Source organism: Coregonus lavaretus, assembly GCF_964263955.1.
Source record: "Coregonus lavaretus genome assembly, chromosome: 36".
Lineage (NCBI taxonomy): Eukaryota > Metazoa > Chordata > Actinopteri > Salmoniformes > Salmonidae > Coregonus > Coregonus lavaretus.
The window spans coordinates 18,486,006-18,503,166 of NC_140023.1; the positions used below are offsets into that span (position 1 = coordinate 18,486,006).

General features: G+C 43.9%; 1 protein-coding gene across 2 annotated transcripts in view; it reads right to left on the reverse strand.

Annotated features, from left to right (window-relative positions):
* Nucleotides 1-5,280: 5,280 nt before the first annotated feature.
* Nucleotides 5,281-17,161, reverse strand: part of LOC311110947 (protein delta homolog 2-like) — a 17,217-nt gene continuing 5,336 nt past the window's right edge. The window contains exons 2-6 of one of the 2 annotated variants that reach the window (XM_084153594.1): nucleotides 15,210-15,302; nucleotides 8,721-8,778; nucleotides 7,987-8,117; nucleotides 7,741-7,888; nucleotides 5,281-7,010 (exon numbers count right to left, since the gene is read on the reverse strand). In XM_084153594.1, coding sequence (XP_084009720.1) covers nucleotides 6,191-7,010; nucleotides 7,741-7,888; nucleotides 7,987-8,117; nucleotides 8,721-8,778; nucleotides 15,210-15,288 — 1,236 coding nt within the window. In that variant the 5' untranslated portion in view covers nucleotides 15,289-15,302 and the 3' untranslated portion in view covers nucleotides 5,281-6,190. Of the gene's footprint in view, nucleotides 7,011-7,740; nucleotides 7,889-7,986; nucleotides 8,118-8,720; nucleotides 8,779-15,209; nucleotides 15,304-17,161 lie in introns of those variants that run through there. The other variant, XM_084153595.1, reaches the window with a different exon arrangement.

Consider the following 17,161-nt stretch of genomic DNA (forward strand, 5'->3'; position numbering starts at 1 on the left):
ATAAGCTAATGATCCATCATGTATGACATTCCTGGGAGTGTGTAAACTTACATTTTGTATTACCATATCATTTTTGTATGTTCTCTATAGTTATGTACTTGAAAATGTATCAATTGACCAATTCGGCACATTTGGGCAGACTTGATACAAAATAGTCCAGTATTGCAATGCTTCGCTGGATCAATCTGAAACTTTGCACACACACTGCTGCCATCTAGTGACCAAAATCTAAATTGCGCTTAAACTGCAATATTATATTGTGGCCTTTCTCTTGCATTTCAAAGATGATTGAACAAAAATAATAATAGAAAATGCATGTTTTTTTGTTTGTATTACCTTTTACCAGATCTAATGTGTTATATTCTCCTACATTAATTTCACATTTCCACAAAATTCAAAGTGTTTCCTTTCAAATGGTATCAAGAATATGCATATCCTTGCTTCAGGTCCTGAGCTACAGGCAGATAGATTTGGGTATGTCATTTTAGGCGAAAATTGAAAAAAAGGGTTAGATCCTTAAGAGGTTAAACACCAAGTAGGGCTCTTTTCAAATAAAAATGAATGATATCCTAAAATTGACAGATGGTTGACACATTGAGCTAGTGAGATATTTCTCACTGATGCAACAAGAACGTGTGCTCTTAGTACCAGAGCAGGTGAATGAGCTAAGTCAATCATAACACTTTCTCTCATACAGTATACAGTGGGGGAAAAAAGTATTTAGTCAGCCACCAATTGTGCAAGTTCTCCCACTTAAAAAGATGAGAGAGGCCTGTAATTTTCATCATAGGTACACGTCAACTATGACAGACAAAATGAGAATTTTTTTTTTAAAATTTATTTGCAAATTATGGTGGAAAATAAGTATTTGGTCAATAACAAAAGTTTCTCAATACTTTGTTATATACCCTTTGTTGCCAATGACACAGGTCAAACGTTTTCTGTAAGTCTTCACAAGGTTTTCACACACTGTTGCTGGTATTTTGGCCCATTCCTCCATGCAGATCTCCTCTAGAGCAGTGATGTTTTGGGGCTGTCGCTGGGCAACACAGACTTTCAACTCCCTCCAAAGATTTTCTATGGGGTTGAGATCTGGAGACTGGCTAGGCCACTCCAGGACCTTGAAATGCTTCTTACGAAGCCACTCCTTCGTTGCCCGGGCGGTGTGTTTGGGATCATTGTCATGCTGAAAGACCCAGCCACGTTTCATCTTCAATGCCCTTGCTGATGGAAGGAGGTTTTCACTCAAAATCTCACGATACATGGCCCCATTCATTCTTTCCTTTACACGGATCAGTCGTCCTGGTCCCTTTGCAGAAAAACAGCCCCAAAGCATGATGTTTCCACCCCCATGCTTCACAGTAGGTATGGTGTTCTTTGGATGCAACTCAGCATTCTTTGTCCTCCAAACACGACGAGTTGAGTTTTTACCAAAAAGTTATATTTTGGTTTCATCTGACCATATGACAGTCTCCCAATCCTCTTCTGGATCATCCAAATGCACTCTAGCAAACTTCAGACGGGCCTGGACATGTACTGGCTTAAGCAGGGGGACACGTCTCGCACTGCAGGATTTGAGTCCCTGGCGGCGTAGTGTGTTACTGATGGTAGGCTTTGTTACTTTGGTCCCAGCTCTCTGCAGGTCATTCACTAGGTCCCCCCGTGTGGTTCTGGGATTTTTGCTCACCGTTCTTATGATCATTTTGACCCCACGGGGTGAGATCTTGCGTGGAGCCCCAGATCGAGGGAGATTATCAGTGGTCTTGTATGTCTTCCATTTCCTAATAATTGCTCCCACAGTTGATTTCTTCAAACCAAGCTGCTTACCTATTGCAGATTCAGTCTTCCCAGCCTGGTGCAGGTCTACAATTTTGTTTCTGGTGTCCTTTGACAGCTCTTTGGTCTTGGCCATAGTGGAGTTTGGAGTGTGACTGTTTGAGGTTGTGGACAGGTGTCTTTTATACTGATAACAAGTTCAAACAGGTGCCATTAATACAGGTAACGAGTGGAGGACAGAGGAGCCTCTTAAAGAAGAAGTTACAGGTCTGTGAGAGCCAGAAATCTTGCTTGTTTGTAGGTGACCAAATACTTATTTTCCACCATAATTTGCAAATAAATTCATTAAAAATCCTACAATGTGATTTTCTGGATTTTCTTTTCTCAATTTGTCTGTCATAGTTGACGTGTACCTATGATGAAAATTACAGGCCTCTCTCATCTTTTTAAGTGGGAGAACTTGCACAATTGGTGGCTGACTAAATACTTTTTTCCCCCACTGTAAATCTTGGGTTCTATGTAGACTAATACCTTAGAGCGCTGTATGCCTATAAGGATAGATGGACTAGTGGAGTGGTGCCAGCTTGACTTGGCACCACTTAACAGGCGGCAGAGCTGTGGAAACCAGTCTACACAGGTTTACATTTTTGCTATCCCTAAAGAGGCAGCTGCCATTGTGGCACAAGCGTTGTTGCCCACACAGGCCCAGTTGTTGGCACTCGGCACTTCCATCACCTCTGAAACCATATCATAATCCTCTCCAAGTCCTTTTTTACCACTGAACTGTGAAAGGTGACCAGGGAAAAGGAACCAGTCAGCCTTAGAGAAAGAAATAGTAAATAGTTATTGGTTCACACTAGGCCCGTCTCTGGCAGTATTGAGTATCATAACTGTGTTCATTACAAAGTTAGGACAGTCATTTTCATTTCTGCCAATAACAGGGCATAGAGGACTAATATCAACCAAAGAGGGATGTTGCACCTCTCTCCTAAAACAACCGGATGGGTTTCTTCAGGCTCACTGGCTCATATTTTATGGGATCTGAATGCATGACTGTTTATGGACCATCATACACGTAAACAGTTCCCATTTGTTTCACATCAGTACCAGTTTCCAGGCACAGTTATGATGATGCTGTACCCAGTTGGAGGCACACCATTAGGCTCCCAGAGCAAACCATCTGCTTCAGGAACAAATTCTCATCGGCAGTGATTAGGCACTGAATAACTGTAAACCTCAATGAGATTACAGACAACTACATTTCCTTGTGCTGGCTGCTATTTTAGGGATTATCATGTTATCTTATTGTGTGTATGGTCCAGGGCCTGACTTTTCAATTAGTAAAATGACAGTGATTTTGGTGTGTTCTAACATTGATTCCAACAATGCTATCTTACGGTAACTTGTGTTGTGATGAAATGCATGTTACAGAGTAGCTCTATCACTCTCCTGTGTGGTGAACCTGAAGAGGGAAACTGTCTGGAGCTCTTTCCCACAGGAAGTGAGGACTCTAGTTTCATGTTATTCTTGGGGTCTCCATAACTTCCTCTGCTGGATATTATGTCAGGGTGGGGTCAGGTCACATTTCACCCCCACCGGGTATTATTTGGCAAATTCAAGGGCTTGGGAGCTGATGAAATGTTGATGGTGGGATAGGAGCACAGAGACTCAGGGAAGCTAAAAGGGTAAGTCTCAAATTATGTAGAAACAATTGCTTGCTAGAAAAAAGTGCAGGTCTATACCAGTGATGGTATAAAGCGCTAAGTCTGAACCATTGGTGGTTGTCTCCTGGAAAATAGACATTCAGAATGCTTTTTTTTGTAGCAAAGAAAGGGACAGTATCATAAGTAAATGGATGAACAATGTGTTGTTTTCAATTGCTTGATTGAATTAACCTGTCACGCTGTGGTCATGTAATTTAGGGATAAAGACAGGCAGCAGTGGAGGCTGGTGGGAAGAGCTATAGGAGGACGGGCTCATTGTAATGGCTGGAATGGAATGAATGGAACGGTTTAAAACACATCAAGCATATGGAAAGCACATATTTGACTCCGTTCCATTAATTCCATTCCAGCCATTACAATGAGCCCGTCCTCCTATAGCTCCTGCCACCAGCCTCCACTGACAGGTAGGTATGTGTTCTTAGATCTTCTGTACCTGTTATCTGTATCCTGACTCTATCTACACTGAAGTGGAAGCATTTTGACAGTCATTACGGCACTTTGTACAGGAAACAGTTCACAACTTTATTGCAGACAATTCAGTATAAAAAATAAGACTCTTTGCAAAAAGACCACATTCCACAAATAAATTACAGAAAATAAATAAAATGTACAGCTTCAAAATACTGTTAAGCAAATCCATATAGTTATTCGCTATTAACCACCATACAGAAGTAAACAGATCACAAATTATTTTTCAGTGTTGACAGAACATTACTTTATACAAAATAATACAATTATAATTTGAAGTAACTGTCCAGAGAAAATCTCACTTTTAAAAGTTCATATTCTGTTAACTAATACCCAAATAATGTTGTTGACTCATCCTATACTCATATGTGGCCAAAGCATACATTGGAAAAAAACACTTCAAGTCCCCACCTCAAACGTGTATCTCAAACAGAACATTTAGAAAATGCTTGCTATTTCCTCATAGAGGATGATATCATCCTCCGGAGAAGGATGAGCTTCCGATATATGCCGGTATATGCCCACATCATTCTGTTGTTGGGATACTCCACAGTGATAGATATACACTGAGTGTACAAAACATTAGGAACACCTTCCTAATATTGAGTTGCACCCCCTTTTGCCCTCAGAAAAGCCTCAATTCGTCGGGGGCATGGACTCAACAAGGTGTCAAAAGCATTCCACAGGGATGCTGTTCCATGCTGACTCCAGTGCTTCCCTCAGTTATGTCAAGTTGGCTGGATGTCCTTTGGGTGGTGGACCATTCTTGATACACACGGGAGACTGTTGAGTGTGAAAACCCCAGCAGCGTTGCAGTTCTTGACACACTCAAACCGGTGCACCTGGCACCTACTACCATACCCCGTTCAAAGACACTTAAATCTTTTGTCTTGCCCATTCACCCTCTGAATGGCACACATACACAATCCATATCTCAATTGTCTCAAGGCTTAAAAATTCTTCTTTAACCTGTCTCCTCCCCTTCATCTACACTGATCCAGCTTTCACCTGGATTCACCTGATCAGTCTACGTCATGGAAAGACCAGGTGTTCCTAATGTTTTGTTCACTCAGTGTATGTCCCATTATGGTGCCTGTGAGCGCACATGCAGCTCCGTTGAGGCAATCTTTTTATTTTGAAGTAGTCCAGTTTCTTCTTCTACTACTTCTATGAGTTGACAAACAAACTGAAAAGGTACATGCTGTCATCTAGTGTTTTCTCACAAGTATAATTCATTGGCTGATCCCTCCTGATGACCTGGATGGAATCATGTGATCCTTCCTTAACCCATAGGAAGTCCCACCCAGTTGACTACCTTAAAATGTTGAAAGCACTCAATGGCAATGCCCATGCCTCTATCGAACTCTATGGGGCACGCCCACACCATTCCAACACAGAATACATACTTAATTACACTTTCTTTGGAAGGAACTATTTTACTCATATTGTAATTAATTATAGGTCATATTTCATAGACATCTGAAAAGACTGGACAGTTACTTAAATGAAGTAGGTGTTGCGGTGTTGCAGTTCTTTTAGTCTGTGGTATAAAAAGTACATTGTTAAAACAACATGAATAACATGAATAATTTGTCTGGATGTCTGAATTCTGGTCACTGCAGAGCTGTACGCAGGGAATTTGTTCCGAGGCTGAGAGGTCAGAGCCCATTTGGAAATAAATGGGCAGATTCATTCATGTCTAACATTTTGGCCTAATATCGTGACGAGAACAGCAGTGACAAATACCAGTACACCAATTAGGTTGACATAACAAGGGCATTGTCTCGGCTTGCATTCCAAAGCTGTTTGTCAGTAGGCCTGTCTTACATGCAGTTCGTGCCAAGAAACCGCATCAGCTGATATTGAGGACGGACAAATTACACATTGGTTGTCCGTGACAAGTAACCATGGGACTTGAGTATATTTCTCATTATGGTCAAGCAATAATCCGTCATATTAGGACAATGCTCCTTTTGCTAGGAGTGTGAAACACATTCTCCTAACATCTACCCTTGAACAGACACACTGGTCCCTTCTTGGTCCTGAGTCTCTCTAGGTATCGATTCCTAGATCGGTATGTTGTCTGTATTTTGACTGTCAGTACTGAAGAAAATCAGTCATGGAGGCAGGGCTGGGATGAAAGCATGGCTTTCCTTCTGCTGAGAGCAGTCTGTTGTCTGCTCCTGTCCTGTACTCAGGGCTGTGGAGGTAGTAAACCTAGCCTAAATCACCTCAGTGTTCAGTTTCTTCTTCTCCAGTTCTGGGGCCGTGGGCGTGTGCATGAAGCTGATCTTACACTCCTGCTCCACGGTGACTAGGTGGCTCTGCGGGGGTGGCTGGCAGTCTCTGTGTCTCAGCGGGTGCAGGCGGGGGGTGGGGCCGCACCGGCAGCTTGCACAGCGGTCCTGCCAATGCCCCTTCAGCACCAGGCCAGCTGTGAGCGCCACCACGGCCAGCGTCATGCCCCCCAGCACCAGCAGGGTGTTGAGCTGCACCTCTGACAGGCCAGATGACCCCCGCTGGGTCACCACCTCCTTCACAGAGATCTTCAGCAGCCTGTCTCCACTACTATTGTTACTGTTGCCCTGAGAGTTCCCCCTCGTGGTGTCCTTGTCTGGCCTGGCCTGAGTCACCCTTCCCCAGCCCCCACCTCCCCCAGCCCAGCCATGGGAGCTTCTGATGGGCGCTTGGCTCTCTGGGCTCTGTAAGGGCACCTCGCAGGTCCTGCCAGTGAATCCAGGCTTGCAGAGGCAGTGGAAGGTGCTGGCGCGGTCCAGGCAGCGCCCTCCATTGAGGCAGGGCTGGCTGGCACAGTCGTCCAGGTTGATGGTGCAGAATCGGCCCGTGAAGCCCTCGGGACAGAGGCAGGAGAAGCGGTTGATGCCATCCAGGCAGGTGGCACCGTTGGCACAGGGGCGCATCAGGCAGTCGTCCATGTTGTTCTCACAACGCGGCCCGGTGAAGCCTGCCAGGCAGCGGCAGGAGAGCTCTGGGGCATAGCCGCCACTGTCCTCACACTGCCCGCCATTCTTACATGGAGACCTGAAAGATAAAGACAACATAAGCACTAAAAACCCTGAGGGAAATGTTCATAATAACTGAATAGATGTTCAATGCTGAATTGATTACTTAACCCAAGCCTGTTCATATGGGCCTGGACAGCCAACTGATTTGTAAGTAAATGTGTGGCGCTTACTCTGTGATGATCACTGATTACATTCAATCAGGCATTGATTTGGCACTTTAAGACTAATCTAACCCAGAGCCTGTGCCTTGGCCTGCATGGTTTCCCTGGTAACCGTTTAGCTAGTGATTTGGGAACTCCATGGGGGCTGTAGTGTAGATGCCTGGCTTCAGTGTGTCTGTTAGCACTAGAGGCCACTCACTTGGCCGATAATGAGCCCATTAAATCACATGATTGCTCTCCAGTGGATACAAATTGACCAGGCTGCTACGTGGCCCGCGCCAGTCTGCATGTGTTTGACTGCCATCAGGGGACCAGCTGGGACACCACACAGTCAAAACACACACACACACACTGAAACACAGACATCGAACAGGCTCTGAGAGAACAACTGATTTATTGTCATTTACACACACTAATACTGTAGCTAGTTTCCCGTTTGAAAGCCTAAAATGACCACTCAATCCTTTATGTTGAGTCACTGGTTGGAGTTGAATTTGTGATTTGTTTTGATTAAGGCAGAAGCAGTAGGCCTGAGACAAACTTGTTCCATAGTTTGTTTTCGAGTGTGTTGCTAATTGAACTCACCTGCCGGTCTTATGACAGGGCCCTGTCTTGTGCTCACAGTTCCTCCCGTGAAATCCCTCAGGGCAGAGGCAGGAGTACTCCCCTGAAACGTTGGCATAACAAGTGGCACCGTTCTGACAAGGTGCCTCATTTGTACACACATGGATATCTGAAGCAAAGGAGAGAAGCGGTGAATAAGTACTGCGCTACCACTCACTGAACAAATACAATTATGATGGGCTGATACATACAAATATTTTCTGTCACCTTTGTTGCAGAAGCGTCCCGTCCATCCAGGCTCGCAGGTGCATTGCCAGGGTTGATGACATGATCCATGGACACAGCCTGGCATTCTCACACATACGTCGCACTGCTGCCCCTCCCAACCCGGGTCACACCTGCAATACAGCACAGCCAGTTAGATCAGCTCTCATCTCTATAGCCAACACAGCCTCATGAGGGAGATGTACAGCACATGAGGTTGGTGGCACCTTAATTGGGAGGATGGACTCGTGGTAATGGCTGGAGCGGAATCAGTGGAATGGTATCAAATACATTAAACACATGGTTTGATGCCATTCCATTTGCTCCATTCCAGCCATTATTATGAGCCGTCCTCCCCTCAGCAGCCTCCACTGATATACAGTTATATACAGTGGCATATTAAAAAATTGCATGGCCACTCTTACCCTCCGCAATGGACACAGGAGGGCGCCCATACTTAACAAAATAACCTTTGCAATGCCCTGCTCTGTAGAGTATCTGTGAGGCAAATACATATGAACATTCATAGAATGTCCTTTTGTAGAAACACTCCATACATTTTGTGAGTGTGACTAGCTCTAAAGAGTGACAAGGACATACTTGACACCAGAATATCGTGGGCCTGGATGATGGCTTTATAGGTTTGTCATATATGCTTGACATAGTCAACACATTCAAATATATCATATCTTAGACATGTTAAAGATGGATGCATCTTCCATCAAGTTTCTCCTTACCTGCACACTGCATTTTCATCACACCGACTATTGGTCACATTACACGTGCAGTTTAGAGCTGTAAGAGAAAGGAAACTCTCATTTCAGAGAAAGATCCCAGATGTACCAGAAATTCCCTGACGTTCAGACTTAATACTTGTCATTGATTAGATACGGCTATTATCCATGAAACAGATTCATTTGCCGTATCTGTGATATTTCTGCTGTTTGTAAGCATGTACTCCACAACTCTATTCCTCCAGCAGCAGCTGATAATAAATACATTTTATGCTCTATAAAACTCAGTTGAATTCAGGGAGTTTATTCCTAATATAATATATGCCGTTTAGCAGGCGCTTTTATCCAAAGCGATTTACAGTCGTGTGTGCATACATTTTCTACCACAACCATTTCTAACACAACAGTTGCTGAAAAATACACTGGTGGTTCGATAATTGTAAAGTCAGAATAAGTGTATCTGAATGACCACTGTTTGAGTGCTACATGAGGGATTTCAGGGCTCAATGGGATGCTAATGGTACTACTACCTCTAACCCTAGGCAGTCGGTCATCCGTGTGTGGTGTTTATTTACAAGAGCTTGTCTTCCACGGAGCCTGTGAGATGACTCCTCAGTGCAACTGCTGGGGAACTTTGAGCTGCTGCTCAGACAGACAGACAGGCATCTGAGGATCTGCCTTATAGGGCGACTCATTTGTTATGATGAAACAATAGTGAAGAAATGTTAGTCAAAGCCAGTCTCGTCCACCAGCCAGATATCTGTGGAGTGGGGACTAGGTTAGATGAAGCCCACATGACTCACAAAGTTTGATTTCACTTGGGGTTTCATATGATTGTATCTGAATGTATCTGACTATTAATTATATGCTATTGGTTTCAGAAAGGTAACTACAGCTGCATTGCTGAGTTATTAAACATCCCTGTAAACTGGCAAGCATTTGAACTACTACTAAAGGGATATGTGATTAATCTGTTATTGTCCTCAGTTATTACTAGTGGATTTGGCTGGCCTTAGGCATACCTATGTACTGTCTGTACTTGGCTTTAGTAAATAATGGGGGGTTGCCAGGTAGGTTGTAGGGGGTGCGTGTGGTAGCAGTAAGCAGCACGAGGGGAGCGTGTGCGGTGGGAGGAGAGGAATGCTGTACAGTCATGTCTCCGCCCGCACAAACTCTGCCCAAACCCCACTGGAATTCACAAACACTCCTTGTCTCGCCTTCCACACTGTAGTACAGTACAAATCCTAACCCTCTCACTATAGAGAGGTGGACTTGGAGGGATTTTTAGAGCAGTGTTCTTACAGACTATATTCTATTTCTTCCCAAGCAGTAACTTCTACAAATTATGTCTTTAATATACAGTAGGACATTTTCTCGTACAGCCTGTGCTGTTAGCTTTAGTTTCTCAGCTAATCAGACTATATTTCATACTTTTGTTGCGTCTTCACATCTCAACATTTAGAATAGTGTAGCTTTGGCAATTATAATCTGTACCATAAGACAATTGAGTTATCCTGCAGTTGCGTATGCATACAATGCAGACACTCATTGGCTTGATGTGGAATTGCAGGCATTTTCCATGAACAACACGACAGTGGGCTGCAAAAAGCCCTGTGTCCGTGGGAACATAGCGGACCTTGAACAATGAAATTCTTGGCTTTCCCGTCGCCATCACGGGAACAGCTGAGAAGTAGTAACTGTTATCTGAGAATGGTGAAGCAGTTCAGAAAAACAACAACAGTAACCGTAATCTCTTAAACGCGGACAGCTGGGAAAGCCCAATATTTGCTAATGTATTCTAAACAGGGAAGCTATTAAAACAAGTATTCTCACTGACAATGGGAATACTGCAGTAAGCTGTTATGTTTTCAGAGACCTTATTTATGTTTTTGGCATGCAAAAATGAAACTGTGCTCTTTTAAAAGCATGTTTCATTCAATTTAACAACAAGCATTAAGAGATGTGTCACCTTATATGACTTGGGGCTGAATTTAATTAAACCTGCCTGTACATATGCATGTATATCTAGGAACATTTAGCAATTTTATATGACCATAGGAAATAAATTGGTTTAAATGCTACTGTGTACGCAAAGCAAAGCAATTCAAGTTGAATTGATCCCTGATCCAGCCATTTGCCTGGCCTGTACAGTGTCCTGAAATAGCATGGAGGATGTCAGTATACACCATCAACAATCCTTCAGATGCCATTTACCCCATGCTGCCAGTGCTTCAGGTTTGAATGGGAGCATTTTTCTGTTATTTGCTGAAGAGCAGAGAGCTCTCTGATTTCTCATCCTCCCTAGTGTTAAAGCTACATGGAGGCCCTTTTATTTCCCTTTTATTAGAGTAAACTTCAAAGCCTCTTGAAGCGCTTTGTGAACTGTGTTATATCTGGCAGGAGGAAAGACAGATTGAGAATTTAAGGGGATGGAAGAGTTGGGCCACAGTGAGCATCACAATGAGTGAGAAGAGAGTGAGAGGGACAGAGAGGAGGAGTATGCAGGATGGGCATGCATCAAAGGCACACATCATGCACATGTCCATAGGGAGGGAATGAGCAGGCCAGGGTGCACAAACAGACAGCCGTCTGATCACTGCAGAGTGTGGATAGACTGATGAGACAAGTCAGCCTCCTGGCATCGACAGCCGCCTGCCTCTCATTCCTTCTGCTGGCCCTGCAGCAAGCCAGAGTGACCCAGCCCCAGCCACTGTTTGCCAGGGAAGCCTGTCTGGTCAGCCCCATTCCCTGTCTCTGTGGTGGGCTCTGTATGTTTGTAATAAGTTCCCCCCAGCTCTGCTAAGACTGGAACCATGAAGGCAACAGACTGCATCCTGGAAGACTGGGAATCAGGATAAAAAGTCCTGAACTAATCTGGACAAAGTCCCCAGCTGCTTGATTATTGACAAAGATAACAAAAGATTCAGTACAGTATAAACATTGTCAAAATATAAACAATGACAACTGTGTAACATTATATACAATATACTGTAAGTTGTCAACTTGTCATTCATAGAATGCTGGTTGGTGATATCGTATGTATCCAGGCCTTGGACCAGGGTCTTGTCACCAGCTTATGTATCACCATGATAATCACGGAAATAATGACTGGACCACCAACTGTTAAACACAATGTCCTTTGTTTGGAGCAGTATTATTTAAGAGCTTCTAATTTGCCATCTAATCATGGGGGGACAGGTGCTGTTTTCTTCCCTAGGCTGGCCCTCAGGGCCTGCAAGCTCCCCGGTGCTACTCTGGGGGGGTACTTCACACGAGTCTCTCCGTGTTAAAACCAGGGGGATCTAAATTTAACCCTGGCCATGAAACTTTATCCCCCCTCCCATCCTCCCCTGCTCGCGCCTCGGTCAGAGCTCTGGTGCCAGTCATACACGCAGCACAGGTTTGGGTTTCCTCCATTTTGATCCCCAGACAGGCCGTGTGCCTGCCACCAGCCCACGCTCCAAGGAGTGTGTGCACGTGTGTGTGCCCTAAGTTCAGATTGAAGAGGAAAGGGAGGTGAGGAGGGACGTGCGAGGGGCCACCAGTGTCTGAAGGAGCTGAGGGAGTCGTAACCAGATCCCTGAGAAATTAAGGATAATTCAATCTCTGTATCCACTCAGCTGCTTGCGGCGCTAGAAAAATATTTAGGCAAGATGGCTGAGCAGGGATCATCAGCCGCTGTCCCCTGGCTCCGAGGCTCCTGGAAGGGCCTAAAGACGCAGACAGGGTCGGGAAATACTGTACGACCCTTTATCCTTAAATCAAACCCCCTGGCTAGTGGCTACTGCTGTCACACAGAGGGCTTGACTGCTGCCCACTCTGGGGTCAGACATCTGTCCTCTGACACGTGTCACACACCTCTTGACACAATGCCTCATACCACATCAAGGCTCCCCTTCTCACCCCAAGGGGCCATGCAAAAATTAATCACATTCTGTAACCAGACAGGAATTTCACAGTTGAGTTCACAAGGGAGGGAGAAGGAGTGAAAAACTTCTCTGCTTGTGATATTACACTCCATACCGAGGGCAGATTATGACTGATTCAACATTTCTATTTGTTTATTTAGTAACAAACACAGATAGACAAGGAAAGTCATACAAATTCAAAACACAACAATATACAAACAATACAACAACAAAAAATAATACAAACAATACATAAAAAATATATGTGGGTGTGTGTGTCCCAATCAGACACAGTGCCTTCGGAAAGTATTCAGACCCCTTGACTTTTTACACATTTTGTTACGTTACAGCCTTATTCTAAAATGGATTAAATAAAATCCTCAGCAATCTACACACAATACCCCATAATAATAAATAAACAAAGCCTACAGGTTTTTATAAATTTTTGCAATAAAAAAAAAAAACTGAAATACCTTATTTACATAATTATTCAGATCCTTTGTTATGAGACTCGAAATTGAGCTCAGGTAAATCCTGTTTCCATTGATCATCCTTGAGATGTTTCTACAACTTGATTGGAGTCCACCTGTGGTAAATTCAATTGATTGGACATGATTTGGAAAGGCACACACCTGTCTATATAAGGTCCCACAGTTGACAGTGCATGTCAGAGCAAAAACCAAGCTATGAGGTCGAAGGAATTGGCCGTAGAGCTCAGAGACAGGATTGTGTCGAGGACAGATCTCGGGAAGGGTACCAAAACATTTCTGCAGCATTGAAGGTCCCCAAGAACACAGTGGCCTCCATCATTCTTAAATGGAAGGAGTTTGGAACCACCAAGACTCTTCCTAGAGCTGGCCGCCCGGCCAAACTGAGCAATCGGGGGAGAAGGGCCTTGGTCAGGGAGGTGACCAAGAACCCGATGGTCATTCTGACAGAGCTCCAGAGTTCCTCTGTGGAGATGGGAGAACCTTCCAGAAGGACAACCATATCTGCAGCACTCCACCAATCAGGCCTTTATGGTAGAGTGGCCAGATGGAAGCCACTCCTCAGTAAAAGGCACATGACAGCCCGCTTGGAGTTTGCAAAATGGCACCTAAAGATTCTCAGACCATGAGAAACAAGATTCTCTGGTCTGATGAAACCAAGATTAAACTCTTTGGCCTTAATGCCAAGCGTCACGTCTGGAGGAAACCTGGCACCATCCCTACGGTGAAGCATGGTGGGGGCAGCATCATGCTGTTGGGATGTTTTTCAGCGGCAGGGACTGGGAGACTAGTCAGGATCGAGGGAAAGATGAACGGAGCAAAGTACAGAGAGATCCTTGATGAAAACCTGCTCCAGAGTGCTCAGGACCTCAGACTGGGGCGAAGGTTCACCTTCCAACAGGACAACGACCCTAAGCACACAGCCAAGAAAACGCAGGAGTGGCATCGGGACAAGTCTCTGAATGCCCTTGAGTGGCCCAGCCAGAGCCCGGACTTGAACATCTCTGGAGAGACCTCAAAATAGCTGTGCAGCAACGCTCCCCATCCAACCTGACAGAGCTTGAGAGGATCTGCAGAGAAGAATGGGAGAAACCCCCCAAATACAGGTGTGCCAAGCTTGTAGCGTCATACCCAAGAAAACCCGAGGCTGTAATCACTGCCAAAGATGCTTCAGCAAAGTACTGAGTAAAGGGTCTGAATACTTATGTAAATGTGATATTTCTGTTTTTGTATTTTTATAAATTAGCTAACATTTCTAAAAACCTGTTTTTGCTTTGTCATTATAGGGTATTGTGTGTAGATTGATGAGGGAAAAAAACAATTTAATTAATTTTTGAATAACGCTGTAACCTAACAAAATGTGGAAAATGTCAAGGGGTCTGAATACTTTCCGAATTCACTGTATATGAATAGTGTTTAAATAGTATATTTGTTGTCTCTTGGTGTCTTTCCTATATATAACTTTTTTTTAAAAACATTTTACGTCAAATCTTATGTTGTTCTTGTCTATTACTGTTCTGTACTTTGTAATGTATTTGTATGTTTTATGTGGACCCCAGGAAGAGTAGCTGCTGCACTAGCTAACGGGGATCCTGATAAACTAAACAGTCCCCGCCGTTCCATGCACATGATTCTTCACACACAGCCAGCAATGTTCAAAGTTTAAATTAAGATGCAGTTAAGAATCTTTGTACTTTATGCTTTAAACATTGTTTTATTGAGTCGGATCTAAACATTCGTTATTGCACATATAAATATTATTATTTGTTTTATTATAAAGTGTGCTCCTTTAAGTTGCTTCTTTCGATTTAAATTTTTTATTTAATAATTATTTATCAAACTACTTCTGATGTATGTTTGTAACAGAGTTTTGTTTACTTTTATCAACAAGCATAAATTGTATTGCTCCTTTGGCTTCAATCCGATAGTTACCCAGCATACAGTATCAGTTGCCAGGGCTCTCTGTCTAGTAGTACATATATGTACTATAATAAGTACACACCGGTATACATGTACTTCTGTAGTGGGTGGCTACTGGCTAGCCTTGAGCCATTGACTATTTGAAGGCACCCATTGACATGCAGCAAATGCCTTACCTTGAGTCTCACATTGGTGGATGAGCAGTAGTACACAGCAACTCCAGAGCAGCAGGGTGACTGAGTCTCTCAGAGGCATGGTGCAAACGGGATCTGAAACCGAGCACAGAAGATTCCTCTTTAGGCTGTAGGGGGTTACCTTGTGCCGATACACTCGAATGTAGGGACATCTATCTTTGGCATGACATAAATCTCTACCATAAGGCAAACGTGATTATGGCCACAAAGGGGTCTCCAAAGGTTACAGAACAGGAGTGAGAAATTCCACCATGGAGGCCTGCAGGGTCATTACATCTTGGCTCATAACTCTTATTCTGCTGTCATCGTTTTGATAAAGGACACTTAACCAGGTGTCCCAGTTATAAATCAGCCGGACATGATGGCATTCCAGGACAAGTGTTGGTCCTGGAGAGAGACACCTACAACTGTTGATGCCAACAAAACCTTGTATCAGCCTAGATCTCTTTCCCCACGTTACTCAGCTCTATGTCTCAGTAGTTCCAGAACTCAGAAGTGGGGCTTTGCTTACTCAGTCTACCAAAATGAAGTGTGCTTTTAGTCAGGAGTTAGTCAGTAACGCAAAAATACTCCTCCAACTCCCCCAAAGATCAAACTGAGAGAAACCTGATCTGCTCAACAGGCAACAGACACTCACGCAATAATTTACACTGTTGTGTGAATCTTTAATACTGGACATTTACAGCAAAACCCACCACTCCAGTGCCACCTCTCTCTCTCAGGGCCATCATACACACTGACACCTAACTTCTGTTAGAATAATAACTGACCATTATGTCTTCTTGAGATCAGTGCAGTGATACTGCATCTAAGCTTACTGCATAAACCTGCTCCTCCAACTGTGTTTGTATCGTGTTGCTTTTAGTTACCTATGTGACATGTGAGCGTGGTCTCTTTACTTACAGTGGTCTGCTAAACCATTTAGATGGCTAGAGTATGCAGTGACTCAGGTATATCACATTTGCATTGCCGCCACACAGCACTTGAACTTACATTTTTGATATCCACTTGGTAGTCGGCCGACTCAACCCTATCCAGGTCCATCTAAATGTCTTATCCAGATGAAGGCGCTGTCCTCACTTTTCTATGCAGTGGCAAGTTGACCTTTCCAGCTCTTCCTGGAATGGAGCAAACTAAGAGCGAGGGGCCGGGAGCTATACTTTTCAGCCTTACCCTTGGCTGGAGTTTTCATATCCTTCACAGTAATCTCCCAATTGTCATTCTGAGATTCCGTTGTGAATGTGGCTGTGGGCACCAACTGGGCCCTTCTCTGTTCCTGCTACAGCCTAATGGAGCTCTGTGAACTGCTAATGAGAGCCAACATGGGCCCTGCTTTGAACGGGAAACCCGAGAGGAGTTTTAATTCCATATAAGGAGGGTTTTCTCCCCATGCCACATTTAATAGCCACAGTCCATTGTCCTTGACGCTCTGGATTCCATGTCAATTATCAGCTACGCTGTCTGTGTTGACAAGAATGTTATACAACCCCAACAAATTCATTGTATGGATTTGTTTCCCACGCTCACAAAAACCTGACCAACTACGCCAAATGTAACATGTACTGGCCTTTCTGACACAAAATCTACATTATGACATTGAGATCCTTCCATTTCTCACCTGTTCTCCTTTCTGAAGATACATTTTCCATGTGCCTTATGTCAGTTTGTTGACAGAAAATGGCAGCGAGATCTGAGTGTATAACAGCTAGAGCAGATGACACATACTAACAGCAGGCAGCATGTCTCATCCTGGCCCTGGCTCTTCATCAATCAGATTCAGGTCTGACTTCAATAGACCATCCACAAGATGCACTCTGATACCTGCTTTAAATAGAGACTTGAGTGCAGCTCTCTTCATTAATAAGACCTACCTTCTGTCCCCTTTCTCCTTTGGTTATAACATAAGTGTTTTGTGCTCAACTGCTGAATCAAAT